The 13,225-nt window shown below is 33.6% G+C and overlaps 1 protein-coding gene across 1 annotated transcript; it reads right to left on the bottom strand.

Annotated features, from left to right (window-relative positions):
- Window positions 1–8,677: 8,677 nt before the first annotated feature.
- Window positions 8,678–10,448, bottom strand: LOC139497854 (uncharacterized). The gene is made up of 2 exons (XM_071286094.1): window positions 9,590–10,448; window positions 8,678–9,007 (listed from the first exon to the last, which is right to left on the bottom strand). The coding sequence occupies exons 1-2, from the start codon at window positions 10,367–10,369 to the stop codon at window positions 8,678–8,680; spliced, it is 1,110 nt and encodes a 369-aa protein (XP_071142195.1). The 5' UTR covers window positions 10,370–10,448.
- Between the last annotated feature and the right edge of the window lie 2,777 nt (window positions 10,449–13,225).

Here is a 13,225-nt window from a genome sequence, read left to right as displayed (position 1 = left end):
CTGATGAATGTTAGACTTGCAGTGAGGTGAGAGTTGTTCTAATCCGTATTGAAGACCTCATTGTAACTTTGAGATAAAAAGCAGCAATAAAAGCGCTGTGCAAGGTCTGATTTTGTATCATGGATGGGTACCTTTGTTTAGTTTAGGTTATTTTATATATTTCTGATTTGAGTATAACGTCTATTATCATTTACATGTAGTACCCATTTTTGTGTAGGGGTCAGGTGAAGAACGTCTCCGGGTGCTTGATTTTCTTGCTGTATTGAAGACCTATTACTGGACTTTGGCTATTATTCGCTCTTTTGTCGGGTTGTTGTCTCTTTGACTCATTCTCAATTGAAACCCTAAACCATTTGTTTGCTGCTATACTATCAGTTTCTGTTCTTGTTAAGATGTTCCTCGTACTTGTTTTGGTGAAAGAATTCTCCAAATTGTCTTTTTGTACCATCTTGCTGTTGAACAAGACAATTATCTGCGCTCTCTTAATCTTAGTTATAATTGGCAGACTTTTTCAAAATGTACATGCAGAAACCAAAACCGTTGAAAAAATGCCATTATCAAATTACCGACTTAATTTCAATCACAAAATGTTATTTACAAAGGGGAACTTTCTCCAAGGTGGAACACAATTGTTTATTTCAGAAAAAAAAGGACGGTACACAGTAGTTAAAAGACCCTACCTCTTTCCTAGTTATATGATAAGTCGCAAACAAATCATCTTTAGGCAGGGAGGGTAATAAATTGTTTGACCTCCTTTAAAAAAAAACTGTCAGAGGAAGGAGGTTAGAAATATAGAGTCCGCCACTGAATCAACTGTATTACGATTTTTCTCCACGCTTATCAGGATATTTCAGTTAAAATTATTTAAGAAACGCGAGGCTTGCTTAGCTTTTTAAACATTTGACATTTAACTTTTGAGATTTAAAGTTTCAACATGTCAAGGTTACATTGAGTTTCATAATCTCAGACACATGCACAGATGTACAGGATTTCGGACTCTAGGTTCTTTTGCTTCCTTAAAACAGCAACATATTATCACGGAAATCATAACGGGAAAAGTCATGGAATATTGTGTACTAGGTGAAATATATAAGTCATTAAACATTTACAATGTTTGTGGCATTACAAATTTAAACAAACAATAAACAACAAAATAAAAAAAAAACAAATTAGTATACGAAAGTTAATCAAATAGACACAAAACCATAAGTAAGAAATTTATAATATTACAATATTCAATCTACATGTACATGTTACAATTAGACCTTTTTCCTTAGTTCTAAAATGACCCTTTAATAAAGAAGCCAATAATTCTAACATGTCTAAACGAAGCGGGGTTTAATGTATAAAATAATTTTTGATTATCAGGTAAATGCATAAAATGTTCCTCATCTAATATACACCATATGCAGGTGTTGCTGGGATTAGAAGTAAACATTAAATTTCATAAATAACAATTAAATTACAATATAGTTCCGAAAAATATATTCATAGAATTTGTCATAACTATCTTACTGAAATTGTAAACTTTATTTGGTATACTTGAACAAACAAGATATTTTAAAGTGAACACCCTTGGGTTATTTTCTCTTTGACACATTCCCCATTTCCACTCTCAATTTTACCCTAAAAAAAAATAAAAGAAAATTAGAGGAAAATCTGCCCCGTAAGCAGCCCTCCTCTTTGAAAAAGAAAGATGTGTGCTTGAATCCTACACGGAATATCAAAACTTAAAAGTGTCGGCCCTGTCGACTATAGCTTGAAACATCTGATTAGTTTGTAATTTTAAATGTCAGGCAATCAACATGTGCCGAGAGATTCATGTTGCTTTTTAACCATGTTAATATTGTGATAATGAATGGGGATTGTACACATGCAGTATGAGTCAGAAAACATAAAAACCCACGATTATATTTAAACGCAATTATTCTAAGCATAATTTGCCTAATTCTCATGTTCGATTGCGATCTTAATTGTTTTCCTGTCGAAGGTCGGAGGTTCTTGTACGGAAGCCCATAGGGGACCTAAAAAAAATAAATTATTTCGTTATCTCAATATATATATCGTTATTTCGATATAATTAAATCGTTATTTCGATATAATTAAATCGTTATCTCGATATATTTATATCGTTATCTCGATAATTATTTATTTCGTTATCTCGATATAATTGTATCGTTATCTCGATATTTAAATCGTTATATCGATATATTTATTTCGTTATCTCGATATAATTACATCGTTATCTCGATATATTTATTTCGTTATCTCGATATAATTATATCGTAATATCGATATATTTATTTCGTTATCTCGATATAATTACATCGTTATCTCGATATTTATATCGTTATATCGATATATTTATTTCGTTATCTCGAAATAATTATATCGTTATATCGATATTTATTTTGTTTATCTTGATAAATTGACGCGTCACGTGTTTATTCCAGCATGGCGTCTAGGAATGAAGATGAACCGAACATGAGTGTGATTGTTGTATTTGTTTATATCGATTTGTTGACTTATCACAAGTAAAAGTATTTTTCTTTATCTTTGTGAATGTTCGGCATGTATATACTATATTAAATGTATTCTATTTATGGTTCGCAATACAGGAATCGTGAAGTAACATGACTTTGGTCCAAAAAGGTCTGCTAAGTATTAAGGTTATGTCCAATTCAAAATGTAGGACATCAAAATAGAATTGTCAATATGGTTATTATTTCAAAATTGTTATGATTTGAAAATATATTTGTGTCATTGAAAATAGGCCCCAAACAGTTGAACCAAATATCGAAACAAGGTCTTAAACACCGTGGAAATCCCCATCTTGTTCAACTGAAAGTGAGCACTGTTTCTGTATTAAATGTATTATCTACTAAATAAGCTAGGGTTTTGTCACTTAGATTTATATTTAAATACTATTAAATTCTACATACACATGTAAATAAAATTAAACAAAGAATGCATGAGACTTAGGTATTGTTTTTCCGACGGCGTCATCGGCAGCGTTCACAATTTTCAAGTTTATGATTTAGCTGAAGTTACACATGAACCACTGATACTAGATCATAATATTTTTTATGTAGTTGCATTAGTATCCGGTAGTATATTTCGGATACATGATGATTTTACGCCTATGACCCCGCAGTCACGGTCCATTGACTGGTGTTTTCAATGCAAATTCAATGCTAAAGTTTGTGATATTTATAGATTATTTAAATATATTGTATAAATCCATATCGGCCCGGTTATCATCCCGATACCCGATATCGGCTGAGTCGTAGTCGGGAAGGCGCAAAAATTTTGGCCGGGTATATAAATTACAAAATATGAAGACTTGGCAAAAATTCATATTTTTTTCAAAGGAATATTTGTGACTGGACATTTAGCAACAAACTCAGCTACTATACATAGTAGATCATGCAATGATATTTTGTCAAGAAATAGATCGTAGGTAGTACATCTGGGTTCACTAAGAATTTGGTCATTCCTACCTACTTTTGATGCTCATATATTTATCAATAACAGGAGGGACATCCTGTGGCTCATAGACACATTTTCTATTTTAAGCAGGGCATCTGTGACTCATGGACACATTCTGTCTTCATTAGGGCCTCACATTGAGGATCTGTTGATAATCGTCATATTTAGATGTACATGTACATGTATTATATGTATTGGTATTTTGTTGGGCAATGTATGATAAATATGGGTTGAAAACCCTTGCCTGTAATTATAAATTATGCAATTCATTGACTGCTCCCTACATGTGTAACTTCAAAGCATATTTTAGCAGCGATTGATGCCGTTCAAAATTACTGCACTTTTCTTGTATCGCTGGTGCTTTCGACTGGAGAAATGTCGTACACAAGCATCGCACAAGTTGGCACTCTGAGGCTGGTGGGGAGCAAGAAGGTGAACCGTGGTTTATTTTTATCAATAGTACCGCTTAAGTAGACGCTAGAGACTGTCTGTACCTTGTTGTAGGGTATGAACGATTCGTTCATTGTTGAAGACCCTACATCAACTGCCAAGATGAAGAACAGGAATAAAAGCCCTATTCATTGATAATTTTTTATTTATATAATATGTGTGTTGTGTGCGATTTTGACCCATGTACATTTACTCCATACCCATTTGTTTTCTATGTACACCTTTTAAATTTTTGTAATTGTGGCGCAGGACCCTCTGTGACTTTGTCAGTATGCCAGCTTCTGGTGTAATCTCATTAAAATTCTCAGGTCTCTAAATTGAGTGTAGTGACTCTTAATAATGCTGGTTAACAAATCAATTTACTGTATTATTTCAGATGGATCCCCAGACATTTTTAGCGATGTCAGATGAACAGTTACATACTTATATACCAGCATACGGGGACATTTATGCTGCCAGGAGATACTTTAAAGATCTAATGAAAAGGGAACATAAAAACCAACGAAGTGATTCTCTATTTGAAAAACTGAGGAGAAAGATGGGAAAAGAAAAGTCCTCAGATAGTGAGGAAGAAGGTGAAGGTGACAAAAAAGGCACAAGAAAAAAATCCAAGAAGACAGATGGATTTCAGCTGCACAGCAACAGAAGTGAAAAACTTCGGGGCAATTCAAATGCAAAAAAGGCAGTCAGACAAATTGAAATAGGATGGTTTGATTATGAATATGATGACAATGCTTATCACCAAGTGAAAACCCCAAATCGGGGAGGAGCCAGACATGTATCTGCTCCAAAATCTTGGCTTTCAAACGATATGGTAACAGAGTTTGATTTTGAAATACGAAATTTCATGGGAGAGTCTATCGAAGAAGATTGCACAGTTGCAGATTTGTATGACGAAACAGGATTACTATGCCAGGCAATGCTTCTTTGTTATCTGTCAGAAATACAATGACTTAGATTGCAATTGGTATTTGTTTTAATTAATACAGTTATTTTTATGTTTACATGTATGATAAATATGACATACAAGAGATGTTTGAATATTTGACTATTACATGTATTCTGTACACGACCAAAATGACTATTGTGTTTGTTGAAGAATATTTTACACAATTTAACTGCTGAGACAAGCATGAAATATGTTGTTTTTTTAGAAAAAGGATTATTTGATCTTACTTCAAAAGTTTAATTATATTACACCTATATTAAAAATTGATCAGAACTTTTAATTTTATGTAGAATGCTGTTCAGAGATTTGTTGGGCATCTCTTTCTTGCGTGACAGAGGTGTCAATGACCAGAGACACATTTCTTTTATTTCCTATGAGGTGTGAGCCTTTCCACAATCATGAAGATCTGTAAAGAATATCATATTTGTCAAGACTTTTGACTCCACTGATAAGTTATAACTAACGTAGTATTTTAGTAAGATTAATAAAAGTTTGAAAAACTATCTTTTTATGATTTTTCAGTTACCAATTAGTGTTGGTCAGAATAAACAAATGAAAGCTGGCAAACACAACATCTTCAGAACACGATGTCATTGTGCACCTTATTAGCTCATGATCACCTAAATATAAGGTAGGGTGAGCTATTGATACACTGTTGTGTTCGTCGTTCGTTACCTTTCTTTGAAAAAATCTTCTCTGAAACCACTGACAGGATTTTCCAAACTTTGTCCAGATGCTCCTCAGAGTATCTTAACTTTTAAAATTGCATCCATTATTTTGATTTGTTAAAAAACATAGCTGCCATGGCTTAAATAGACCATCTGAGTCCAACACCTGTTTTTACAAATAACTTAAAATATCAAAACTGGCAGATTTTGATTGGTCAATTTTGAAGAATCTTTTTTTTTCACAAACCATTGAAAGAACTTGAACTGGAACTAACAACATAGTTTCTACTGAAATCCTCAAAAATGTGACTTTTTGGACCGATCCGAAATTCAAAATGGCCACGAGCAAAGGTCAGAGTTTGGATTGAAACACTTTGAGACACGTCATTTTCATCTTCTTTTGGAGAACATTGGAATTAATTTAAAATGAAGCTCGAATTTTTAGTTAGGGAGCTACCACTTGATTTTTAAGGAGAGGGGGGGGGGGGGGGGGGGGGCTAGGATGAAATTTGAAAAAAAGGCAGGACAGGAGTTTTGAGTAAAAAAAAAGTCAGGATGACAATTTATGTAAAAAAAACGTCAGGATAAACTAATTTAAAAAAAGGCAGGACCGAATAGAGTGAAAAATAAAAATGCAGGACAGAGATTACAACAACAAAAAAATGCAGGACAACATTTTTCATCGCCAGGGGCTCGTTTGTTACTTCGTTGAAATTACATAACTCGTGTTGATATTTCTCGATATTCAACCTTCACTAAAATGTAGGGTGAGCTGTTGCCATCACCTTGCGTCCGTCGTCCCGGTTCACTTTTCTTTTAAAATCTCCTACTCTGAAACCTCTGAAAGGATTTTTGTCCACCATGGCTGAAATAGACTATGGGGTTATGGCACCTTCTTTGCAAATAAGTCAAAAACTTATACAGATATCAGAGATATTCTAGCAGAGGGTAAAATTGATCTGTACAATCAGTCATAATGATTTGCCTCTGCCGAAATTTAAGTTCAGGTTGATCGAAAAACTTGTTTAAGAGCTATGGCCCCTTATTTGCAATTTTTGTCTCGCCTGCGACGAAAGTCGCAGTATGCGAGACATAGGTATTACTATCAGGTGGCGTAAACTATTTGTTTAAAGCGTTATATTTCAGAAGACCTGTATGCTTCATATCTTGTATGCATATACCTTATGTTACGAAGTTTCCGTCTGTCATATGTCCTTTGTCCCTGACCTCATTTTCATGGTTCAGCGACTGCTTGAAAAAAAAAAGATTTTTTTGTCATATGAATTTCTCACTTTTTATGAGTAATAGGATAACCATATTTGGTATATGGGTTCATTGCAACGTTTTCATGTCTGTCAGACAAGTTTCACCTGACCTGGACCTCATTTCATGGATCAGTGATCAAGGTTAAAGTTACGTGATTAGGTCCGTTTCTCAAATACTATAAGCAGTAGGTCAACCATATGTGGTGTATGGAATGACTGTAACGGGTACATGTCAGTCTGGCAGGTTTCATCTGACCTTGACCTCATTTTCATGGTTCATTGGTCAATGTTAAGTTTTCATGGTTTGGTCTTTTTCTTGTATACTATAAGCAATAGGTCAACTATGTTTGGTGTATGGAATGATTGTAAGATGTACATGTCTGTCTGGCAGGGTTCATCTGACCTTGACCTCATTTTCATGGATCATTGATAATTTTAAGTTTATGTGATACTTGTAGTGAAACTTTATCATTAGGACCATCAAGATTAAACCAATCATGGTTAGTAAAGCAGGCGAGACATTTCAGCGTGTGCACTCTTGTTTAACGAATCCACTACAAAGTAACGACACTTGTGTAGGACCTATATAGTGAACACCTATATCAAGTTTGGTTCGATTCTGATTAGTGATTCTCAAAAAGGGAGATGCAAATGTGGTTTTCCATAGGGTTTCAATGCAAATTTTGACCTCCGCTAGTGGCCAGACAGTTTGAATTTCGGATCGGCTCAAAAAGTAACAACACTTGTTAAGGACTTTGGTAAGAACATATTTACTTATAATTAGATTCAATCAAATCAATTCAGTAGTTATAGAAAACTCTTGAAAATCGACCAAACAGAATGTTCAAAGTCCCCTGGTGGATGTACGTACGGACGGGCGGATGGACAAGGGTAACACTATATGCCAGAATACCCATAGTGGTTCCAAAGAAGATTTTTAAACTAAACGGTTAATGGACGGGAGACGGATGCATGATGATGGCATTGGCTGAGGCTCATGTGATTCTTCAGATTAGGTGCAACAAAACACAAACCAACATATAAATATAAAAAAGAAGATGATATGGTATGATTGCCAATGAGACAACTCGCCACAAGAGACCAAATGACTCAGAAATTAACAGCTATAGGTCACCGTACGGCCTTCAACAATGAGCAAAGCCCATACCGCATAGTCAGCTATAAAAGGCCCCGAAATCACAAATGTAAAACAACTCAAACTAGAAAACTAACGGCCTACTTAATGTACAAAAAAATGAACGAAAAACAAATATGTAACACAGCAACAAACGACAACCACTGAATTACAGGCCCCTGACTTGGGACAGGCACATACATACAGAATGTGGCGGGGTTAAACATGTTAGCGGGATCCCAACCCTCCCCTAACCTGGGACAGTGGTGTAACAGTACAACATAAGAACGAACCATAAAAATCAGTTGAAAAAGGCTTAACTCATCAGATGGATACAAATAGAAATACATCAAACAAAAACACAATGTCGACTGGAAAGATTTCTTGAGATTGCATCACTTAATATTATGAATATTATATACAGCCCACAATTTAATTAAACAATGTTAAATGATAAGTTTTTTTTTTTCGCAAAATACGTTGAACAGAAGACGACGTGCTTCAAACTTTGGAATTCTTAAAATGAAGATTTATCTGAGAATTGTATTTTGTTTATTAATTTTTTTTATCATTGTCCATCAGATATCTATCTATCCTCGAGGCTTAATGATTATGTAATGATATCAACATAGTTCATTATCAAACATAAATATTCACAAATTCATAAATATCCTGCGTTTTACGGATAAACACTCAATAATTGTGTGATGTCAAATATGATTCACAAATGACTAAGTAACCATTGACGAAGACCTAAGTAAAGAGCTTTGCATTCGTTTATATTTGTCGGAGGATTTACTTGATTAGCCCTCATGTACAAACAACCAAGTTCAAATAACTCTTCCTCACATGGAAAAAGGTCGTCATGTGCGCATTCCGATTTACAAATCTCCAACTCATCATCCGAAATACTTTGTACATAATCTGCTGATGCCCATAATTCGGGAAGTAAGTAAACTTTAAGAGCTATTGGACGATCATCAGGAAGGTTTGAACGACTTCGCCTGATACGATGCATATCCCACACCAATGCTGTTTCGTCGAGTTCAGCCTGAAAAATAATCATTGACACATGTATACTATTCACTGCACTTCTACAAATGCGACGCGGACGAGGAGCAAAATGCTTGATAATGCTGAGGCCGTAGTTTTTTATTATTTTTTTTATTTTTATGAATCCTCAAACTATGAATTTTGTCAGAAAATGTCCTAAACATAAAATATAATAAGTATGGCCTTACTTGAAAGACAGCAATGGTACATTAATTTGACATAAGACTGATTATATTTTATTGACATTTCGTGATTATAATGACTTGTATTCCTTTCATTCTGGCCAAGTGAAAAAACATTCACGTGCATTTTTTCAAAATTTTACAGAGATGGATGATCATTGTTAATTTGAGCAGAAAACATGTTTAGACTCAATAATAAATATAATTTCAGCAAATTTCAAATCCTAATCAAAGTTAATGAGTAATGCAACCAGAAAAACAAACCAACCTGCTCAGAAAGATATTCAAGGTTGAACCTCCACCACCACCACACACATACCCTACCGCCATACCCGTGACCCATACATCTCCAACACAATACCTCGATGAAGGATTTCATGTGAAGATGAATAACATACCTGTAGTAACTTCATGCAGCAAAACTGTACTAGATTAGCATCAAGTTTATTGCCAGTAAAATTCCCAGTATCTCTAAGATCCTTCATTTCTTTTATCCATTTCCCTGTACATTGTTTGCGTAGAATTGCCCACCAAGACTCTATTCGAGTGTTTAAAGTACTTTTTCCATAAATGAATGAATCTTCATTTCTTTCGTTTCTTGATAAAAAATTCTGCATTGCTGCAACTGTGCCATTTTCGGTACCCATATCACCCCTCATATGATAAGGATACCCACCTGCATTCTGTATAGCCTCAATAAAGTATATTGCTATGACTTTTGGATCGCTGCTAGTTTTTCCTACTTTAACCCACATCATTTTTCTCGAGAAGCCATCTACACAACCGTTAATACATAGGCCATATGGTTTGAGTTTATCGTATGAATCAATATGCCAGCAATAGTTGGGGCCTTGGCTGAAATATTTTCTTCTGATTAAGCGATGCTTTGACCTCATTTCTACTCCTCTAGGGTCAACTAGTTTAAGAATGTGTGTAATACTTTCTCTGGTTACTTTCAATCCATGTAGGACACATTTATTATACATCCATCTATATCCGTGTGAACCGTTTGATTCTACATCTGATTCTACAAAATTTATTACCGTACGTAAATCCGTATATTCCTTCCTTCGAGACAAGTGCATGTTCCGTAGAATCCTTTTTAGATGGCGTAAAGACAAAGAAATGCCATGGTTTAACAATAAAACTTCTACAATGTCTTTGTATGGTAAATTCATGTAGAAATAATTCTCCACAAGACGGAAAACCTTCTGCAAAGAAAACGCAAATTATTATGATAGTTTATAATGGTTTCATAGATCTACCTAGTAAATTTCTCTTAAAAGTCCGTATTTTTGTGCAATATACAGTGATGTGTTTTTAAATTATTGAATGAAAGTAATACTTTAGGCTCTCCGTCTCATCAATTTCCCACAGAAAGTCACAAAACAAGAAACAATAGTTTTAGTTCATGCTTCTGGTTATTTTTTTTTTTGTTGAGTACTATTTGCCCATTTATGTTTAGTTATCTGTGGGGTTTTGCTTTCTTTTTAGCTTTTCGTGTTCTTATTATGTTTCTGCCTTGTAAATATATAATATGGACTTTGCCTTTTGAATAATGATAACAGTTGTTAACAGGACCTTGGTTCTGTTTTCAAATATCCAGTCCCATTAGGCTGTATAAAAATGGTGGTTTCTAATCTAAGTTGGCCAACAACAGACAAAATTAATTAAACAAAGTCAAAAACCCATATGCACGATTCCTGTATTGCGAACCATAAATAGAATACATTTAATATAGTATATACATGCCGAACATTCACAAAGATAAGAAAAATACTTTTACTTGTGATAAGTCAACAAATCGATATAAACAAATACAACAATCACACTCACGTTCGGTTCCTCTTCATTCCTAGACGCCATGCTGGAATAAACACGTGACGCGTCAATTTATCAAGATAAACAAAATAAATATCGATATAACGATATAATTATTTCGAGATAACGAAATAAATATATCGATATAACGATATAAATATCGAGATAACGATGTAATTATATCGAGATAACGAAATAAATATATCGATATTACGATATAATTATATCGAGATAACGAAATAAATATATGGAGATAACGATGTAATTATATCGAGATAACGAAATAAATATATCGATATAACGATTTAAATATCGAGATAACGATATAATTATATCGAGATAACGAAATAAATAATTATCGAGATAACGATATAAATATTGAGATAACGAAATAATTCTTTTTTTTTTTAGGTCCCCTATGGGCTTCCGTATTCTTGAAATATTTCGGCTTCCACCACTAATATAAAGTTACCTCCATTATATAACCAAGAGTGGTATTAAACAGCAACGATCAATCAATAATATTAGATACAAATTTGAACAACAATGTTATATAATTACATCTTGGTGTACACATTAGTCATAATTGTCTTTGATTTATCTTTCAGAAACTACGAGTACTTTAAATATCAGTTGTTTGGTTGTTGAAATTATCTTATTATATTTATAATCACAAACTAAAGGAAGATAAATAATAGATATGAATAAACAAAAAGGAACGAAAAGTACACAACACACCGCAATGGAATATTGGCTGAGTACCATTTGATTCATATCCATTATCAAAAGAAATGCGATAGATAGAAAAGAGATGTTCAAACTTATAGGTCAAAAACAAACTAGAAATGCCATGGCAAAAACGAAAAACAACAGTACACAAAACCAAAAAAAGAAAAGAACACTTGAGCAAAGTTTTCGAAGATTTTTTTATAGTAACAACCGTTAGATAAATATTTAGTATTGTAAATTTTGAAGGAATTTGATGGAATAGAATCTCATTCTAATTATGGAAACATGGATGGACTTTGATGGGAATTAGCCAATTAAAATACAGTTTAGGAATGATGCAAGTTTTGGTTGATAAACAAATGCACATATCAAAATTAGATAGAATGATCAATTTCTAGTAAGAGAAGTCAAGAGCGAAATAAAACGATATAGGCCCTAAATGTATGGACTTATTAAATGTATTATACGATCAGTGGTTCAACTTTACAAAGAAACAGATTGAATGTCGCATTGTACTGCGAAGAAGAGTATCGAAAGTACCTCTTTGTCTTGTTCTTAACTGATAACTTTAACCCGGTCCCCTTTTTAGTTGTAATAATTTTTTATTCTGAAAAATGTTACATCATCATTACAAAAATGGCAGTTTCATTAGAATTGGAAAACAAGTCAATTTCAACTTTTATAAATTTCTCTCCCATTTTTCATCACTATACTGTACAATTTCGAACTCATTTTTCTCAAACGGTAGAACAGAACATACAAGTTAAAGTGCAATCAAGTCATTCTGTTTGAAGTGTTTTGGAGACGTACATTTGTATTTTTTCGGCAGTTGCTATTTGTCCGGCCAATACAATGCGAATGTCACTATTTGTGTGTGCGTGTAATATTATCTTCAACACCACCAGGGGGTAGCAAATGTTTGTAATCTTTATTGTTAGGGCCTTATCTTGTTACTGGTACTAAATTGTTGTTTTCTTCATACTAGTATATAGTCCAATGTGGATAACGAATAATTAGAAAAAAAATCATATATATCCCATATAAGAGAGAAGAAATTACTTATAAAACAATTAAACTTGGGTAGTGTTTGACTCGTGAATTTTAAGTTAACGAAAGGATTTTGTCTAGCTGAAAAAGGTACAAAATTAGTATATGTCTTTAGCTGTCGAAGAGACATAGACCCCTTGACATAAATCACCTCACTTTTTATAATCCTATATCCAACATCTCCCCTTCCAAGTTTGTAACCTCCCATTTTCCTTGTGATTTCATTTTTTTAGCCCTGTTTATATCATTCTCGGAAGTTCATATACTATCGTGTTTCATTGTCAAATTGCGAAGACTTTGGTCCGTGTATATCTGCGTCCATTCGTTTTTCGTTTTGAAATATCAAAAACAAAAAACAAAAAACGAAAGTGTTTTCATTTTTCATTTTTGATTTCATAAAAATCATAAAAACCAAAATGAAAAACGAAAGTGTTTTC

Source organism: Mytilus edulis, chromosome 12 (assembly GCF_963676685.1).
Source record: "Mytilus edulis chromosome 12, xbMytEdul2.2, whole genome shotgun sequence".
Classification (NCBI taxonomy): Eukaryota; Metazoa; Mollusca; class Bivalvia; order Mytilida; family Mytilidae; genus Mytilus; species Mytilus edulis.
Note: the sequence above shows the minus strand (reverse complement) of the source record. Positions and strands in the feature narration are given on the sequence as shown.

What these genes read in the sequence shown, in the direction of transcription:
- LOC139497854 (XM_071286094.1), bottom strand. Translation starts at nt 10,369, where the DNA reads ATGAATTTACCATACAAAGACATTGTAGAAGTTTTATTGTTAAACCAT. An exon ending in GCTGCATGAAGTTACTACAG is followed by an intron (nt 9,008 to 9,589) that starts GTATGTTATTCA and finishes ATTATTTTTCAG; the next exon opens with GCTGAACTCGACGAAACAGC.